Raw genomic sequence first — 20223 nt, 5'->3', positions numbered from 1 at the left:
AAGTGTTCATTTTTATCACAGAAATTCTCCCCAACAATAACAATTGTAATTTCTCCAATCTTAACATATCTTTTTTTAACTCCATTCCATGTCTTAACATAATTATTTTGAAATAACATACAATTCATATTTGTCATGGTGATACCCAGGTATTCTCTTTTTCTCAATCTTGAAACTCATTTTCTTCATCAACTCTGTTTGATCCTCTATTTTCATATTTTTGTTAACATCTTTGTCTTCTGATTATTAATCTTAAAACCTGCTAGTGTACCAAATTCTTTTAATTTTCTCTTTAACGTCTCTATTCCCTTTAGTGGATCCTCCAGAATCATCTAGTTCTAAATTTGTATAATATCTCCATGAGATCAGACAATATTTATTTCATTTATTATTTCAGTGTATATAGCCACCTATCTGAGAATTCCGACTCTAATATTCTTATCCCCCAGATTGCGGAAGGTGAATTAAACCTGAGGTCAAGGTGGGAGGGATGGCTTCTCCAAGGTTACATAATGGATTCAAGGCAGATGTAATCTTCAAACCAGGGACTTCCTGGTTCTTCAAACCAGGGACTCAGATTCTGCACATGATTTTAGTATCTTTAGGTATGGGGAAGAGTTTATTCTGCTTTATTAACTTTTTAAAATTTGTTTGGATACTTACTGTATTAATACCTGTGAAATTGTGTTCTGGGATAACATACTACAGATAATGCTATGGATTTATTTCAAATTCTCAGTGGGATTGCTTCTTTATTGTTTCTATTTATTGTCTAGTCTATAATGCTAAATATTTGAAAAGCTTGATGTCCAAGCCTTTCAGATTTGCTCACTATTCTTGCAGCCTTTTATTTAGTTATTCTGACTGAGCCAAGTTACCAATTTGTATTTAGTTCCTTGGATGTCTTGCCCTTTCTGTTTTATTTTTTACAATGTCCAGAATTCAAAAGAGTGTTTCAAGTGAAATAACCTTTCTGTTTGAGGAGCTCCTCCAAGATTTTTAAAATAAGTATTATTGCAGTATATCCTAGACTGTCATTTTCATACTTTTTTTTCTAATATGTGCGTAGAATGCAATCTAGGTCATTAACCTTATTTTCTGCTCTTGATTTCTGCTCTTGTTTTTGTAAGAGTCGAAACTGGTGAGGTGGGAATCTCTGATTCTTATGCCAGAGAAAGCTGGGAAACCAGCAGGTGTATGGCCGTTGATTTGAAAACATAGCAGGGAGAGGTGGAAGTTTCAAATATTAGGGCAGGATTCCAGTGTACCGTTAGATGGAGAACTTTTTCCTATGTATGGCTTCTTAATTCTTTGCAGTAAATCTAGTTAGCTAACTTTTTTGGGTTGGCATAGGAATGTAGAATAGGGAGAGAGTTTAATTGTCATACCTGTTATGAAACTTTGACAGTTTTATTCATTCTACGTGCAAGCTGATCATCAGCTTGGCTTCATTTTATCTGTGAATTTCATTAGCAACATCTTCCCCTTTCTTCTCTAGAACTTATGGAAAATTAAATTGTCAGTGGAGCCGTGATGTTCATGGGTTGAAGATGAGTCATTTGGGTCTTTTTCTTCCCCTTGTTGTAGCATGAAATTATTTTTGAGGACCTTTCAAAGACAGTGATGCCTGCTTGTGTTTTGTGCCCAAGAACAGTAACACTTGTCTTTGCCTTTCCAAGAAGATAATGATCTTCCTCTGAAGCCTCAAAAGGAATGGGTCCACATGAACAATGTAGAGTTTGAGAAGCTGGAGTGGATGAAGGACCTTCCTCTGCTGAGACAAAGAAAAACCAGAAAGGTTGGCAAATAAAAAGCAATTTCTTCTCTCTTGCTTTTCAAGTGTTCATTCCCTAGAACACATGAAAATTGCAAGAATTTGGTTTGCTTAACCAATTTCAATGCTCTAAATTGTTCTAGATTTTCTGCCAAGTTTTTAGGTGTCTGAATAACATAATAGAAAATGATATTTTTGCCTCTTTTCCCAATAGGGGATGCAAGCACGTTTTAGTCTGAAAGGAGAACTAATTCCCCCAGACAAAGAATTTCCCACACATATGGGCCTGCATCACCATGGAGAAGAAGCAGAGGTAGGTAAAGAGCAACCTCAGATTTAAGCATATCTACAGTCTTATTTGTGTCACAGTATTCTGCCTGTTTTTAACCTAATTCTGGACTAATGATGACCCACAATGAAGACTTGTAGTGAACCATTCTGCTTTAAAAGGATTAAAAAATACAAGGAAAATGAACGAAACAAACATGAGAAACCTCAGTGTTTGGACTTGGTTAGAACTATATAGAGTGCTATAAAATAAAGAACTCTCAAATTCTAACCTTTTGGCAGATTGTATTTTTCCAGACTATTTTGCTAAGTGCAGCTTATCTTATGAGCTTAATTCCCCTGAAGCTCTTGCTCTTTAGTTGCCTTCATTGCAAATATCCCATTTTAGGCAGATTATAGAGCACAGTATCTGCATCTGCCATACTGTGATCTGAATGGTGTGGAAGATGGGTAGAAGGATGACTGTTTTAACTCTTTGCTCTGTACAAATTCCATTCAGAGGAATGAAAAATGGCTTATAGCTGTCTGAGATGATATTATATTACTATTACTGCTCCTTTCTGCTGATAGTACACTGTCTATACCAGGGTTCCTCAACCTTGGCAATTTTAAGATAGGTGGACTTCAACTCCCAGAATTCCCCAGCCAGCCTTGCTGGCTGGGGAATTCTGGAAGTTGAAGTCCACCCGTCTTAAAGTTGCCAAGGTTGAGGAACCCTGATCTATACTATAATTACTCTGACTCTGTTTGAATGTTTGTTTATTTAATAATAGAGGGCTGGCTATTCACTGCAAGAGCTCTTCCACTTATCTCGTAGCCAAGTCATTCAGCAAAGGACGCTGGCTTTACAGGTGCTGGGCCACGTTGTCCAGAAGGTAAGCTCAGTGTATGTATACAGTTTGGATGCTTTCTCAGTGGTGCTTTTATAGAGCTCCACAATCTTTCCACTAGGCATTGTGGTAGGTGAAGTTGACAATATAGCATATGTATATCTAATAGAGAGGTGTAGTGTTTGAATCCAAAGTGGGCAAAGGCGTGTTGGATTCAGAGTGGGGATTCATATCTAAAATGCAGCTCTTTAAGAAATTGCTAAAAGGTGTAGCTGGGGTGCCAGTTCTAGATCTGAAAAATCTTGGCTTGATCACAGTTTGAATAATGTCTCCATGTAGCAACAAAACATCTTCTGACTCTAGACAAACAGCCTTCCCTTTGGTAATGACCATTGCTATTTGATTTTCTGATTTGATGTATAGCCTGTAATTTACCATGAGAATCTCTTTCATTTATTGAGACCATTGACTTAGGTTTCCTGCTTGGTAGTCGAATCATTAAAAATTATTTTAGAAATATGCATAAATCTATTATATGTTATATTAGCTATTAACCAGTAGGAGGCACTACACAACTGGTTTAGTACTTATTGGGACTCTTCAGGCATAGGTATCCTCCAATGGTGTGCTAATAAATGTGTAACAATTGGTTCTGCTAGCTCCATGAATAGTGGAACTACTGATCGACTCGCTAGGCATTGCTACTCAGCTCTGCTGTCAATTGGCATGCAAAATTCCTGAAAATGTAACAATCAGCTCCAGCACACAACTGGCATCTTCCTTACTAGTTGTTCTGTGTTAATTGTTTAATGGGATTTGAACCCTCAGGCCTTGCACCTGATGACTAGGCAGTGCATTTAGATTTAAAGCTATCTCGGCCTGGCTGTCAGTGGCTTGCAGGAAGGACGGTCTTATCAAAGCTATGCAGGTACGCCTTCCTTTTTTCCCCCTATATGCTCTCATACTAGCCTTTGGGAAACTAAAAAACAAACAAACAGCCCTGGGTGAAGCTAAAGAGGTTCAGATGTTTCTTCATCCCCATTCTTTCTTTGCCAGCCTGAAGTCAAGAAGCTATTAGAGAATTCAAAGTGTTCAGAATATAGTACAACATTGCTTTATCCATGCCTTAAAGCAATAAGAAAATATGATAAAATGTATCTGAATGTGATATTGTTTTAAAACTAACATTTTGGCTGGGTTATAGACAGATATTCATTCTTTGTGATGACATAGAGTATTCAGATAAGGAGCTGGACCCTGTGCTTGATTTTGCATTTTTCTTTGGAAATACCTTGAATATCTCCAAAACACAAGGTAAAGTTGTAGCCAGCAGCCCCTCTGGATTTCATTTCCCTTTCAGAGCTTGTCCTTCTGTAGTATGGTGTGAAATCAGCTGAAGGACATTTTGTAGTTACTGTTACTGTATAGGACAATCCCAGTTCAAGGAGAAATGCAGTTTCCTTGATACACATTTTGAAGGACAACAGAAAGGTAATGGTGATAATACTAAGCTTAAAGGTCTAATTCATAATTAAAAGTCAGAAGTAGCACTGTTTAGTTAAGTACTTCAGGCAGACAGCCCCTTCTGCTGTTACTTTTAGTGAAGCAGGACCTACTGAAAACTAGCCTTTTTCACCTGTTTTAGAAGACCAAGAATATGGAGAATGAGCCTAGGCTATCACTGCTTCCCTTGCCAGTGATGTTCCATTTCCTGGAAGGCCTTCCAAAATTGCCCCACAGCATAGGAAGAGCAGTTTTGTCAGGGGCCCAGCTGGCATGGACTAATGTCCTCTAAAGGAACCTTTGTCTTATTAATCCTAGTCTGCTTGCAATGTGTGTTTCAGGCCAAGGCAGGAGAGTTTGCCTCCTTGCTGAAAGGAAGTGTCCTGCAGGTATTGCTTGATGCTGGTTTCCTGTTTTTGCTCCGTTTCTCCTTGGATGATCCAGTGGATAATGTCATGGCAGCCACTGTCCATGCTCTCCATGCGCTGCTTGTTTCTCTGGATGATGAGGTTGGTATCTACAGAATGCTTGAATTTATTTAAAAGACCTGGTTGCTCGCTAAAAGAAAGGAATGGCTAATTTCCTTAACTTGAAGTGGATGTTTTCTTCCTTCAGTCTGTAGATGTCTGGCATCAAAGTGATGCTTTAAGCTTTCTCCTGACTTTGCATTGGTGCTTGCCCACCTTCTGAGCAGCTGTAGTCCCATTTAAGCACTTTGTAAATATTAGGTACTATTTAGAGATTGTCCTGGAACTATCTCTTTTGGAGACAATACAGAATCACACAATAGACTTTATTAATTATTTTTTAAATGTCTGTTATAGTTCCTGTATCATAAAAATTATCCTAATTGAAAAATACTGAATAAATAGATGTTGTGGAAACAGGTACATTGTGGGTGTTTCCTGCTTGTTGTAGAACTGTCTTTTTAACTCTGTTGTGTTTTAAATTTACTGTACCAGGAATGTAAGCCACTTAGTCTCATGATTGGAGAGCAGCACAGAAACCAGAGTAATAAAAATAAAATAAATAATTAAATTTTCTAGCATTAGAAGAAAACCATTTTAAAGTGAAATTGTTTTGAAAGTTGTTGAATGAATCAGATCAGCTAGACAGCACGTGTGATTTATTTGCAGACAATATGGTAGAATTTTGTTCCAATTTAGAGCAAAATGCCTGAAGAAGTGGTCTTTATTTTGCATTCCTTTCAAGTGACCTTTGGGAATTGAGAATATTACTAGGGGTAATTGTGCTTATTTTTAATTTAACAAATGTAAGTGAAAAACAGAATAAATGTGCTTTCCTTGATTCTTACTACTTTTCAAGCTTGGTACCTCAGAGAGTATATGCAAAGTTCCAGAAGAAAGCTTAATAACATTTCATATGCTTTTTTAATCCAAATGTTCAAAAATATCCAGAATTTAGCATTACTTTTCAGTAGCTGAATCAGGATTCCTAAATTATTTTAATGGGAAACTGATGAATATATAAATGCTAGTTGCTAACATCCCGAAAAGAAGCTATGTCGTGCCATGGGGTTCTTTTAGGAGCCTAGACCAAAGGTCATATGATCAGACCCTGCTAATGGGATTAAGTTCCTTCCATCAAAATTTAGATCTCTGTGCTACTACTCCCCTCCCTTCCAATTCTAGTCTGGATCTTCTGGAATGGTGTGAGTGATGGTATTGGAGAGGGGGTGCATGTTAGGACAAAATAAAGTTGATTTAAAAAATGCCTTTCCTTCCCTTCCTCTCCTAGGAATCTGCATTGCATCAAATCTCTTTATTTTTGACCAGCCTGGATGCAAACTTTTAGAATGTAAAGAGTCTTATGATGAAAATTATGAAAATCTGACCATTTTATTTACTTAAGAGTAGCAACTTTGAACTAGCCCTTTTTCAACATTATTTCCCAAATCCCTTCCCAAATGGGAGATGCTGGGAGTTGAATCTGGGTCCTCCTGCATGGAAAACATATGTTCTGGATCCCAATTGGTTTAACTATAAATTCATGTTGTCTCTCTGCTGAGAGCTTCTTGATGTTTGTTCCCTTCCAGGAGTATCTTGACAAGGCTTTCGCATGGTACCAGGGCATGACCGTGTACCCTTTAATCCCAAACAGTGGGGAAGAAGAACTCGAAGAGGAAGAAGAAGGTGATGAGCCAACTCCAAACCAAAAACCACCAGAGAGAAAATCAAAGGATGAAAACAAGCCAGATACAGAAGTGGCACGATACGATGTTGTAAAGGTAAACATCCAAAATCATATCTCAACCACTTCCTCCCCAATTGTTATATTATTTTAACTGAGTAAAAAATGATCAATTATATGCTGATCCTGAATCAAAGCAAACTTTGCCTTAGATATATCACTGATTTTTCTTAGCCTTCCAAAGACTAAGTTGATTGTATCAGTGTAAAAGCCAGTTCCTTTGAAGAGCTTTTGATCAGGGTTCATCTGCACTAGAAGATCTTTGTAGTGAATGTAGATTTAGGCTCAGAGAGGCCAGTACAATTAAGTACTTGATCCTGTAAACTTTCTGATTTTTTCTTTATGTCAGTAATTCAGAGAGTGGCAGTTTGGAGATACTATTGGCTTCTTGTCATGAAAATTAGAGGAGAAGTCATACTTCATATGACGCATTTCTAGAGAATATCAGATAATTTTGCAACCCTGTTGAAATTCATATACCTACATCTGAGTTGTTAGATATCTCACTTGGTATTTCTCAAAGACTTACATTCAGATGAGGGGATTGTATCCATTGAAGTATTCTAATGTTGGTATAAAAGCCATTTTTGTAACATAATCTGGCTGTTTCACACAGACAAGCCATCAAGCTTAAATTCCAAACGTCTTGAATTTTCCAGCCATCTCGTCCCCTCACTGAAGAAAATACTTCTGTCTTCCTGAGCAAGTTGTTGAAATTCCAATTATAAAATAGCAATAACTTTCTATGAGGGATAGGTAGTAACTCCTGAAGTATTTAATAATGAAGAAACATCCAGATTGTGTATTTAATTATTAGTGTTAGCACTGTTGCACTATAAATTGCACTGTTTGTATCTTAGGGACTTCTAAAGACCAAGATGCTTCATCGCTTGAGATACATCCTGGAAGTAATGCGACCTGTGCCATTAGTAGTTCTGGAGATTCTAGATATTCTCATTCGTATAGCAAGGCATTCCACTGAAGCTTGTGTCCAGGTAAGTCCTGTGAATATCCTTGATCAGAAAAGATGCATGTAACATAAGAGAGGAAGGCTGTGCCAGATGTTCCAAGCTTGACACTTTTTGAGTTTGAAATTGCGATTCCAAGTGTTCTGACCTTAAGACAAATGTCCATATTCCAAGAGTTTTCTTCTGAGGTTGAGACAATCCCTAGCCATGTCAAGCAGAGTTATTTTGCCAGGTATTTGTATCACTACAATGAAAAGTTGTTAACTTTGTAGCACTGACTTTTTTAAAAATATGTGTTTACAGGTTCTTGATTGTCCTCGCCTTGTAGAGACTATTGTCAGAGAGTTTCTTCCCACCCAGTGGACTCCAAGAGCAGCTGAACCTGGGAAGTTGCTCGCAAGCCTACATGGAGTACCATGTCCCACTGCCATGAAACTCATTAGAGTTTTGGCATGCGGAGGGCGAAACATAGCTGCCAGGCTGGTAAGAACTACTTTCAGCCACTATTTCTCTTTAGCCAACTGAACATGCTAAAAGTATACCCAATAAAATGTGCAATTAATAAAATATGACTAAAATAAAAAAGACAGTTTCCCCATTTCCTTCATTTAATTGGCATTCTTTATATACATTTACTAGAATTCAAATTTGCACAAAGGAAACAAATATACTTGAAATAAATCATGTGCATTTTCTAAATTCTGTATATATAGGGGCTGTATGAAAGAAAGGAATTAGCATAGGGGTGTTATAGCAAGCAGGGACAATGGTTAATATATAAAATAAGTATGTTTCTTTTTAACTCATATATTCCCATGGAGAAGTCTTCTGCTAGATATGCATCATAAATCCATCTGGCCACCCACTCACATTGAGAGAACTGACAATCATATGTCAAGCAACAGATGGAAGGCAATAGTCCTTTTCTTTGGCTTGTCCACTAATAACTAATATTCAGGGGCATTTTATTTCAGTTTGTATGGTTCTATTTAGTTGTCATACCTGATAGTCATTGATAGTCTAACCTCCAAAAATTTGTCTGATTCCTTTTAAAGCCACTAAGTGAGTTACCAGAACTATTATATTCTGCTGGATGTCAATATGTGTCCTCTTCTCTTTATCCACCATTGCCCCATTGTAAGTCCTGGATCTTACTTAACATTTGGTTGTTATTTACAGCTAAACACATTTGAAATGAAGAGTCGGCTGAGCCGGTTTATAGCTGAAGATCCCAAAGACCTTTCTTTGAGGATGGAGGAAGCCATAAGTATAACCACAGAGGCATTCCGCTTGTGGGGCGTGGCCACTGGTTATGGTCAAGCTTGTGATCTCTATCGGTATGTTTTGACTGGGTGTTTGCACTTCAAATTTTGCCATCCTAGGCAGGGTAATGAATTTCCCTTCCAAGAATATCAAAGCTTCTGTGTTATTTGGAAGTTTATGTAATGATAAAGAGATTTTCTTGCCTTCCATAGAAGCTATAGCATTCACTGTGGTTCATTTACTATTCTTTTTTTCACTATGTGCTACAGTAGATGGAATTTGTTCTTAACAGACAGGTGATGGAACAGCTTGAATAAACTACTGCCATAACTTAGTTCAAAAATGCAAGTTTCTCCTTCAACAATTAAGTGTATTAAGTATTGTCCATAATCATTATTATTAATACATAATAACCAGTGGCATCTAATTTATTAACTATGGTTTGTTTATCTTTATGATCTTCTAAGCAAAGGCTGAATAAACCAGAGCAACTTGCTACAATGACCAAAACAGAAGTGTGTCTATTAAGGCCCTAAAGAACTGGCAGGAAAGGGATTGTTCATAAAATTACAGGGAAGTTTCCTTGTCAATGATATTCTCTGCTAGAGGTGTTTTATGTATCAGTGCTACTTATTAGGAGGGTTTTAGCAAGATCCATATCTGAACCCTGGAGATTGGAAGTTATTTATTAGGAGGGAAGTATCAATTCCTCCTTCTGTTTTCCCAGGTTGATTCCAAATCAGGTGGGTAAAAGACAAGATGGAATAAGAGATAACTGATGCAAACTCCAGTATTAATCTATATGGAAAGACCCGAGCTCCAAACAAGTGATTATTTTGTTTAAAATAGCAACCAACTAGCAGTGATACACTTTTTGGAATGCTAGTTGATTTCTTAAAATCTTAACATGTTCTTTTTCTCTTTCTCCTTGGAAGTATTTCTCTTCCTTCCAATTGGAAGTATTCTGAGCATTCTGGAAGTGTTATAAACCCAAAACAACTTTTCTTCAAGCTCATAATGGGAATCCTTTAATCTCAGAATACTAACAGAATGATTGGAACAGTATTAGAACACTTCTGGAACAGCTGTTTTGTATGATCTGAAGAGAAACAGCTGTTTTGAACTCAAAACAGGATTTTGAATTCAAAATATTTTACACATTGCTAAAATGTCTCATAATTGGATTTTGACTTCAGTGGGTTTTTAAATATATATATATATATATTTATGCTACCATCAGGTGGTTCTGTGACATTTCATTCTATTTTAATTTACAGAGATCTCTATCCTGTATTAATGAAGATAGTTCCATCCCTATCCCAACTGACCAGCAGTTTTCAACAAAATAAAACAGTGTTTGAACTTTCTGTCCAGCGAGCTGCAGCTGTTGTGACTTTGCTTACTCAAGTGACTCAGACAGCTAGCTGCAGAGCAGAACTGCAAGCCCAGCTTAGCAGGTATAGTCACTCTGTGCTGCTAGTGGTTTGTCCTTTTTTGCATAATGAATTTTCTGCAGTATTTCTCTGAACATCCAGAAGCAAAATATTCTTACGGTGGGTTTGCATGAAACCATAACAACAACAATAGTAATAATAATAAATATACTGGTAATAATAGATGACAGCCAATTTGGTCTAGTGATTAGGGTGCTGGACTAGGAGTAGGGAAACCTGGATTTTAGTCTTGCATTAGAGTACAGAAATTAATGGGGTGGCCTTGGGCCAGTTACTATCTTTCAGTCCTAGGAAGAAGCCAATGGAAAGCCAGTTCATTTCTGTGTTGCCTAGAAAACTGCATGTCCATGTAATCACCAAGAGTCAATTCTGACTTGAAAACAAGGAAGGCAGGCAGGCAGGGAGGCAGGGAGGCAGGAAGGCGGGCGGAAATAGTGCATCAAATATCAAAGAGATGATAAATGAAGAATTTGGCAGATCAAATGATTTCTAGGAAACAAAGAAAGAAAGAAGTGGGAGAAGTCAATTTTTTCATCATAGAATTCAAGTTGGTGAGTGTATTGTTCCTAATAGCACTTGGATGTTGACCAGATTTGGGTCTGCTTAGCTTCAGTGAGGCGAGTGTTGCATTATGTGATTTCACAGCATTCTCTTAAATGTTGTTCTTCCACTAAAATTACCTCTTTCAGTGACCAGTTGCAGATGCTATAAGAATATAAGTACTTTGGGTCAAACTAATTCCATATGGTCTTACCTTCCAAGAATGAACAACTGAACAAGAAGAAACTCATAAGGAGGCAGGGTTGCGGGGAAGATGAAGGAACTTTGGGGTGTACCCCCAGCATGTAATGCTTGTCAAACTGTGCTGTAGTTCAATAAACATTTGGGAAATAGACCACCTCTTTTTTGCAAGTCTTGACTTTTAATGCTTATTTGACAAACTACAATGAAAATAATTGAGGAGTCCAAATCTTGCTGAGAGGTAACTGAACAAGAAAGAAAGAGAATGCAATTTATTTGCTTTTATTCTTCTTTGGTTTTGGTAAGCTTTCATTCTGAATATCAACTGTGTGATGGAATGTGTCTACGAAGAGGAGGGTGATGTGGTGGATAGCAACAGAGAGCAAGGCTATCAGGAAGGAGGGAGTGCATTTCAGGAAGGGAAAGGAGACAAAAGACAACACAGTCCGCAGGGGGAGTGTGAGAAGCATAAGAGGTTAGCCACTCCCTAGAATCTCCCAGGGTATATCCACTAGTTGCAGTAGTATAGATTTACTCTGGCAAGATTATGTCTATATGGTGTAAGCAAATAAAGGGACTTAACTGGACTGTTTCACCATTGTTCTTGGGCTGGGCCTGACAACTGTGACAGTACTGATTTTAAGAATTTAGAGTACCTTCCTTGTCAGAGTTTAAAATTATGTTGCATGTCACATGTAAATCTTAACTTTTCTGTATATTCTTCTTTATCCTTCCTGCTCTGAATCTTTTTAATCTGTTTACTGGAGATAGTGATTCTTTGTGGAAGCTTTCAGAACTTGACATGAATGCACCAACCATTCTGCGCTGGGGTTTGGCAGGAGATAGACATTTTCATATAGCTTCTTTGGTTTTCTTTTTGTAATAAAAGTAAAATTAGGTCATTTTGGCTGATATTGTGCAAGACTAGTGCTTTAAGAAACTCAATTTATCAGTTCTATTGCCTAATTGCCCTTTAAAAAGGACTCCTAGTGTCATATACGTTTTCTGCTTTGCTCCTTTATTTTGTATATCTTCCTTTCTGTTACCTTCCTCACTTCCCTTTAGAGTGAGTGCAAGAAAATATTAATCTTAATTGAATAACTGATAATACATTTTACCCAGGGATTCATTACTGAGGCCATCAAATGTCAGTGTTTATGTGTGCTGTAGAAATTGAGGCTGACAGTGAATTTGATTGAAAAGGTAATCATCTGATTGAGTGTAATTACGCAGCTGACTGAAGAGCAATAAGACCATCTAATGAAAGAAAGCATAATCGTCTGGGAAGTTATAAATAACCAGTTTACTGGAGGATCTGTTGAAACATTATGGTTGGGGCAAGTGTAGGAATGTTTTAAAATACAGTAAATAAAAAGGGGTAGATTGTCAAGGTATGATAACATCGTAAGAACACCAGTTTCCACGAGTTTGCTGGAGGTTATTGATTGATGTGTCCAGCAGCAAGGTAAAGTGCTATTGCAAAGTGAATATTTTCTTGGGTTAATTTGGCCTTCATTGTTAAATCTGTGATGATTTGCTCTACAGAAACAACCAACTGATGGCTGAATCAGTTGAAATAGTAAGAGGATTCATGTCTGTGTTAAGTCATTTTATTTTAACCATGGTTGTTTAAACAATCACTATGGCTGCACTCAGCATTTTAAGTTGCAAATCATTTTTTACAAAGTACAGTGGCTGTTTTCACAGATCACACTAATCCAAAACCACACAAATAGAATAATGTGTGAAAGCAGTCACCGATTTTCAGTAATGCCTATTAATGTAATTGGTTCATACAAGTCAAGGGGAATATTCACATGGCCTTTGACCTTTCATTGTTTTTATTTTATTCTATTTTATGATGCTTATTCCATGAACCCTGAGCAACTTGCCTAATTTCAGTAAAAACATTACAGATGCTAATAAATAGATGGATATTAAAGTTGCATTATAGTCTGTTTCTTATGTTTATGTTTGTATGAATAATAGCAGTTGACTACAGAACGTATAAAGTTTATTTTAAAACATTTAAAAAGATATATGCAAGAAAGCTAAACAACACAGAAAGGAGAAAAGAAAAAAACACATTTCAAATTTACACTCAACTTTATAATACTGAGTCAAAAATTAGTGAAGAAGAAATTAATTTTTAAATAATACAGCTCTTCCACAGATCATCCATGACCAGGTTACAGATAGTCCTTGTTTAGCGACCGTTCGCAGTTATGAAGGTGATGAAAAAGTAACTTTACGACCAATCCTTGCATTTTCGACCTTCGCAGGTCTGTAAAGCAAAGGAAAGCTGAAGTAAGATCATAAGCACAGTTGCAGTTTAACTTAGTGACTACTTCGCTTAATGACTGATTTGCCGGTCCCAATAATGGTTGCTAAAAGAGGACTACCTGTATTTATTTAGCAGCACTTTTCTTTCTTCAGGAAAACAACAACACTGTGAAATCAATGAATACAGGAAAAGCTTTCGGCCCTAATGGTTCCCTGATTGAGTAGGATAAGTCATATATGGAATTATTGCTCCCCCACAAATTGGATAATCTAAAAATTCAGGATAGCAGTGTATCCCATTAAAACTTATTCTGACTTTATAATTAGTTCCAGATATATTAATAATATTTAAAATTCCTGAATAGTTATCAGTACTGAAATGCATTTTGGACTATTTTGAGCCCTACATTTTTTATAGACAAGGATATTTTTAGGTACAGATTGGTTATTTGTAAGAACTTTGAAATAAAGAGGCAGAATGCTACACACTGACAAACCAATTATTAAGGATATTAAAAATATTGAATATTTTACATGATATTCAGATCAATTCAGCAAAAATGTTTGTTTATTAGACCACATGAGATTTTTTTTTTAAAGGTTTGGTTGTCAACTTCTTTATGCTTGTATAAAATGGAGGAGATACTTTTCTTAATGGGGTTCTGTTTTGGTTTAATAGTCATGCATTTGTTGAAATATGTTTTGTGAAAAGCAATAAGGTTTCCAGATGTGAACAATATTTTGAATCAAGTATCAGAAATCTGGAATTTATCACTATATGGATTTATCAAGCAAGAAATACAGCAGAAAAGATTATTTTACTCTTATGAAATCTGTAGAAAGATAGTGCCACCCAAATATATTATTTTGATTGAAAATATGTATTCACTCTTTGCTTTTGAACTGGCTATTGATGAAAGGGACAACCGATCATTATGACTCCATGTGGCCAAGATTTAATGCTATATTTTAAAATGTTTGCTATAACCATGATAATCTATTTCTACTTTTTTCCCTTTCCCTTTTTGGAAAAAAAATATTGGTGTTATATATAAAAAGGAAAGAAAAAAATTCTCTCTCCCTGTCTCTCCACCCAAATATACACCATCCAAATGCACGAAAAGGACAACCCCCCCACCAGATATACAATATATTACAACAGATGTGTAAAAGCAACTCAGTTTTTAGTTAATGACAGAATCATATTGAACAGTCTTCCCATTATATTAATAAGGAGCTGTAATGGGTTGCTTATGTGAGTTCAGGAAATGAGACAATTCAAAGTACAAATAGCATCCCAGGTTTTTTTATTCACATTTCTGATAAATATTTCTGATAAACGTAGTGAAAGAAGTGTTAGTTTCAGCCAAGCTTTGCATTACAATTCCGAGTCAGCTACATTCCATTATGAGCAGTTTCTCCTCCCTCCATCCTTCCTGCTTCACTGATAGCACAACCTTAACCATTGTTGGCAACTCTAATAGTGTACACGTATGTGTGGATTATGATACAGGCTTAACACATGTGCACCCCTCTATTTTAAACTCCGCCTCTTTCCGAATTCTAGGGCTTATAGAGATTAGTGGCAGTTTCCCACCCACTTTTTTTTTTCCCCCTGGCTGGATGTTCATGATCTGCTGGCTTTCCTCTGGCAGGTAAACCTTTACCTTATGTTCTAATTTTCTGTCCCCTTTTGACAGCCCAATTATGTCCTCTGTTAGTTAATGTTTCTTGCTGATTTGCATCCTCTTCCTATCTTCAACACATTTCTTTGGACCTTTGAAACAGTTCTCTTCAGCAGTGTCAGCACTACCCAGCTCATATTAAATTTAATAGTCCATCTTCAACAGCCAGTTTTCGTCTAAATCTATCTTAGGAATCAGCCATTACTACCACTCCAGTTCCTCCTTCACAGGCTTCTCTCTGATGGTTCTTAAAATTCTCTCTGTAATGCCAGTGTGGCATGACACTGACACCCCACATTTGCAGCCTCTCTTTTCCTATGAAAACTATTTCCTATGGAAATCTAGATGACATCACTCATGGTTCCTTATCAGGAAAGTAAATGCAAATGTTGTTTGGGTATCTCCATGGATACATGAAGAACCAGCAAGAAGCCGTGGCTGAAAGTAAGCTCCTTACAGAGCTAATTCAAAATCTAAGAGTGAACATATTTTTAACACGGTATAGGACTTGTTCCAGAGTGGAAGTTTCTTTCCATCAACACAACATTATCATTTTAGCTATACCGCCAACTGGATAAGTTAGAAGTTCTTCATGAATTGATAAATTCCAGGTTTAGAATGTAATTCATCATCATATTAACATTTTTAAATCTTATTTTCCCCCAAAATCTTATTAGTAGTAATGTAATCGTTTTCCTGTTTTTGTGCTTTTATGTTAAATGATTGATTGATAAGCACAGGGAAATGGCGTGAAAATCCCTCTTTTCTAATTGCTGAATTTGTTGCCTTCAGAAATATAAATTCCTATTGCAGTAAGCAATGCAGCATACTATATTTCTGCTTATTGTAGCTTTTTTCAATCTGACATACTCCAGATGTGTTGGACTACAGTTCCCAGTCAACATAGCTATGTTTTTTTAGGAATTCTAGGAGCTTGTCCAACACACTTGCAGGAGACATCTACAGAGCACAGGTTGGGAAATAGTGTTCTAAATTGTTATAGATTGTTTCTAATGTCTTGTTTCATTTATCCTGATCAGTTGATTTGCTTCTTAATCTTTATGAGCCTGTGAGAACCTTTTAATCTTCAAATTACATTTAAACAAATTAAATTTAATTAAATCTTATTTAAATATCAACTTTCAAAAATAGTTTTCAGGTTTTTCTGTAGTAAAACCGGCCAGCAAATAAAGAAGCTTAATGCCATTGCTTGGATTCCTACGTACTTTTCTCCTGCCGTGTAGGAGGCCTCCTCAGGCAGTGGGCATTAGCAATTTCCACTTCATTGTCTTTATTTCATATTTGTGTTATGTTACAGGAGTGGCCCAGAAGGGGGTGATCAAATTCCCCCTCCACCCATCACCTGGAGTCAGGTGGCAGGTTTCAGGCCTGTTATTGAAACTAACATGAAGAATTGCCTTAGAGAGATAACCCACAAGGAGACCTGGCAACCATTGCTATCTCTTACTACGGCCTATGTCATCTATATGGGAGTGTATTACAGTAACTGTAGTCAACAGGTAAGAGTTCAGGAAATGAAGCTGTGTGTCTGCAGTTACCTTTGGGGTTTCTGTTGTTCCATGGTTCTCCTTCCATCCAGAGGAAGCAGGTGCAGCAGTCTGGCTAAAATAGCAAAGAAACAGCAACTGGCAAACTTTAGATTTGACAGATCTGCTTTGCTATTTATTTACTTTTTTATTATGCTTTTATGCTGCCCATTCCTGGAGGCTATAGGCAAGTAACAATAAATAATTTAACCCCCTCCAACCCCTAAGTGAATAAAAACCCAAAATCCATATAAATAAGCCATGCATGCTGCAGACCTCACCTGCATATTATAAAGCACCTCCTCCTGTGCTTCTGAGGTCCTTTCAGATAGTCTTGCAGGTGTGTGGCCTGGAGATAGTTAATGCTATGAGATCTGGTTGGACAGGTAGTTGAATGCCAGAAGAAGCAATGTCTCAGATAGCCGGGACAGAGCCATGCAGAGCTTCAAAAGTGGCAACCAACACCTTGAATTCCATTCAGAAGTCCACTGGCAGTCAATAGAGCTCCCAAACTAGAGGGGTCACCCAAGTATATTGGGGTGTATCTGTCATTGTCTGCAGTGCCACATTCTGTAGCTTCCAGATGATCTTCAAGGGCAGCCCTATGTAGAGTGCATTACAGTAATCTAACCAGGAAGTGACTAGGGCATGAGTAAGCATGAGTGACTGCAAGCAAGGCCTCCTGACCCAAAAATAGTGCAATAAGTGCACCAGATGTTACTGTGTAAGATGGCAAGCAGAGACTGATTTTAGGAGAATTCCCAAATTGCAGACCATCTCTGAGTAGAGATGTGAAAGTTGCCAGCAAAACTCGGTCAGGTGAAAATGGGGCTTTTGCCCATTTAAAACTTAGGGTCAGAGTATCTTAGTCCATGCTCAGTAATTTGTTTCTGGAACTAGAACTAATCTGTCGCTTCATAAACAAATCTATTCCCTCCTGCCCCCCTTCGGCAGATATCTCGGTAAAGCCCAATCTGTCTTTTCCCATGAACTAGTGATCTAGCTTGCAGGTCCTTTGCTGGTTGGAAATTGTCCCCCCTATACAGCTGTACAGCTGTAGGGCACCAGGCTGTTGAAGGCTGATTTAGAGTCACTTTGGAGCTGGCTTCAGTGCCTTTCAGATTTTCAATTAGTATCTTCGTGTGGGGAATGTATATAATTAGACATCCTGTAGCTCAGTGGGAATTTAGGTAAAACCTGCCCTCCTCCTAAAATATCCAGTAGCAAATGTGTTGGAAGCATTATCCATGCAGAGGAAAGTATTATTCAATATGTTTCCATGAAGAAAACCTCACAATGATTCCTTTCCTCCCATTTTCTCCGTAGCCAGCAGTAAACCCTATTGACTGCTTAGAGGAAGTAGAGCACCTGACATCCAAAGTGCTGTTGCCTCTCCTCAGCCAGCCAGCCATGCAGGCCCTTTGGGAAATGCTCAGGTAAACTCTTCCTGGGTAAGCTGCTGCTATAGGCTAGCATGTTTGGGATATTAGATCATTGCAGACATTTCTGGAGCTATGCCATAATCATGCAAGGCTGATAGTCAATCATGTGATGTGACTGCAGAAAAGCTATATGCAGTTAGGATCAAACTATGCATCCCTATGTGTGTTTCCTGGAATGCAAGTCCAACTGAGTTGCAGCTTAAATTTGCACTCATTCCTGCCTCTATGTACAACTATATGTTGCCTCATTGAGGGCAGTTTATTGAAGCCTTAACTAACTTGTTCCCTCTTGACTTTGAACTCCCTTAATTCCAAGCAAGATTTTATGATAGATGAGTTGTATGTATTTAGAGAGCAATAGAATGGAGAAACTTGCTGATTACATGGATTTTTTTTTAAACAGGGTGGTATTTTTTTTCTCTCAATAGAACCAATTTGAGGGATAGAATAGGTAAATTGCTGCTATCCAGATTTTTTTTTTTTTTGTACTGCCATTCCTTACCAATAACCATGGTGACTGGGGAATTGTACTCTAAAGAATCTAGACAGTGCTACATTGTCCACTCATTAGGATGCACCATAATTCTCATTTTTTTCTTCTCTGTTTTTTTTTCTTTTGCACAGACCATGCTCTGCTTTGTGCAACCCTCTATCTTGTTCCCCAGGACCAGGATCTGTTCCCAGCATTGTTTCTCTGAACTACAGTGGAAACAAGACTTCAGCGAGTTTAGTAGGCTCTAAATCACCATTTCCTTTTCTTACTGCTTTCCTTGTCCTTGTGAACAGCATCCTCCATGTACATAAAGGGCTGGTTAGCCAAGTAAGTATTGATATTTTGGTGTGGTTTAGCCTTTCAGAAGGGAATGTGTTCTAATAGTACCCTAATTACACTCACTTATGAAAATAATCATACCAGTTACATACACTAGTTAGCTGTTTGACTTTTACTAAAGACTTAATTATTCTCCAGGCTTTGGGTTTAATTTATGCCGTTATATAATAGAATTATAGAATGTAAGGGTTGGAAGGAACCTTGGAAATCATCTAGTCCAATCCCACCAATTGTAGGAATCCATTACTTACAGCATCTCCAACAGATGCCTGTCCAGTCTGTGTTTAAATGCCTCCACCGAAAGGGAGTCCATCACCTCCCAAAGCAGTCGGTCAGAATTTTTTTCCTAATGTCCAACCAAATCTACTTCCTTGTAATTAAAACCCACTGGTTCTTATCCTGTCTTCTGGAACAACTCTGAAAATGTCGTCCTGTCTTCTACATGACAGTCCTTCATATGCTTGAAGACAGCTATCATGTCTTCCCATAGCCTTCTCTTCTCCAGACAAAATATACTTAATGCGCCATTCCTCAAAATTTTTTATTCTCGATTCCATATCATCTTGGTTGTCAGTATTCTAAGTGCAGTCTGACCAATATAGTGAAAAACAATGACTTTTCTTGATCTTGACACTATATTTCTATTGATGCAGCATGGAATTGCATTTGGCTTTTTTTTTTCTTTGCAGCTGCAAAACACATGTTCAACCTGTGATCTGCCAAGATATCTAGAACTTTTTTATGTGTACTGCTGCCCAGCATGGTCCTGCCCCCATCCTATATTATGCCTTTGACTTTTCTTACCCCAGTGTATGACTTCACTTTTCTCACAGTCAGAATTCATTTTGCTGCTTTCAGCCCATTCTTCCAGCTTGTCAAAAACCTCCTGAATCTTGATATGGTCTTATGTTTGCCATCCCTCATCTTTGTATTGTTTGCAAATATAATAATCATATTTTCTAATCTCTCATCTAAGTAATTTATGAATATGTTGAATAGTGCACAGTCTAGAATGGAGTCCTGTAGAGCACCACTTGATGTTCTCCAGCTTAACACAAAGCTATTGACCCTCCTGTGCTCCCTTACAAAGGAAAATTTCTTTTCATGGGATCTCACCAACAGTTCTCTAAGTGTACTGAAATTCACTGTCCTAACATCTATTGTGCATGTTTCCAGTTTCTTTTCTGTAGTATCTTGAACCCCAAGAGGACATGATCATTCCCAAAATTCCCACCACTTTTATCTCTTCAGCTATCACTTGCTGTTGGTTAAGGTCAGACCTAAGAGAACCAAGGCCCTTGTCTTTTTTTCCCCCAGCCTTCTGGAAGATGAAATAGCAAGGCCACTGAGAAATTTTTAGGACCTTGAAGTTTTGGTTGAATTGGCGTTTCAACAGCTATCT

At 37.5% G+C, this 20223-nt stretch overlaps 1 protein-coding gene across 2 annotated transcripts in view; it reads left to right on the top strand.

Annotated features, from left to right (window-relative positions):
- RPAP1 (RNA polymerase II associated protein 1) overlaps window positions 1–20223 on the top strand; it is a 62188-nt gene that overhangs the window by 25937 nt on the left and 16028 nt on the right. Inside the window, exons 8-19 of one of the 2 annotated variants that reach the window (XM_025172387.2) lie at window positions 1683–1798; window positions 1989–2087; window positions 2836–2937; window positions 4737–4904; window positions 6452–6643; window positions 7467–7601; window positions 7878–8057; window positions 8754–8911; window positions 10115–10294; window positions 16319–16520; window positions 17874–17983; window positions 18614–18809. In XM_025172387.2, the coding sequence (XP_025028155.2) occupies window positions 1683–1798; window positions 1989–2087; window positions 2836–2937; window positions 4737–4904; window positions 6452–6643; window positions 7467–7601; window positions 7878–8057; window positions 8754–8911; window positions 10115–10294; window positions 16319–16520; window positions 17874–17983; window positions 18614–18809 (1838 nt within the window). Of the gene's footprint in view, window positions 1–1679; window positions 1799–1988; window positions 2088–2835; window positions 2938–4736; window positions 4905–6451; window positions 6644–7466; window positions 7602–7877; window positions 8058–8753; window positions 8912–10114; window positions 10295–16318; window positions 16521–17873; window positions 17984–18613; window positions 18810–20223 lie in introns of both variants that reach the window. The other variant, XM_025172385.2, reaches the window with a different exon arrangement.

Source organism: Python bivittatus, unplaced genomic scaffold, assembly GCF_059951505.1.
Source record: "Python bivittatus isolate LINGU-HERP-01145 unplaced genomic scaffold, Pbiv_v1 ctg000480_np1212, whole genome shotgun sequence".
In the NCBI taxonomy this organism is placed as follows: domain Eukaryota; kingdom Metazoa; phylum Chordata; class Lepidosauria; order Squamata; family Pythonidae; genus Python; species Python bivittatus.
The sequence above is the reverse complement of the archived record's forward strand: the minus strand, read 5'-3'. Positions and strand labels throughout refer to the sequence as shown.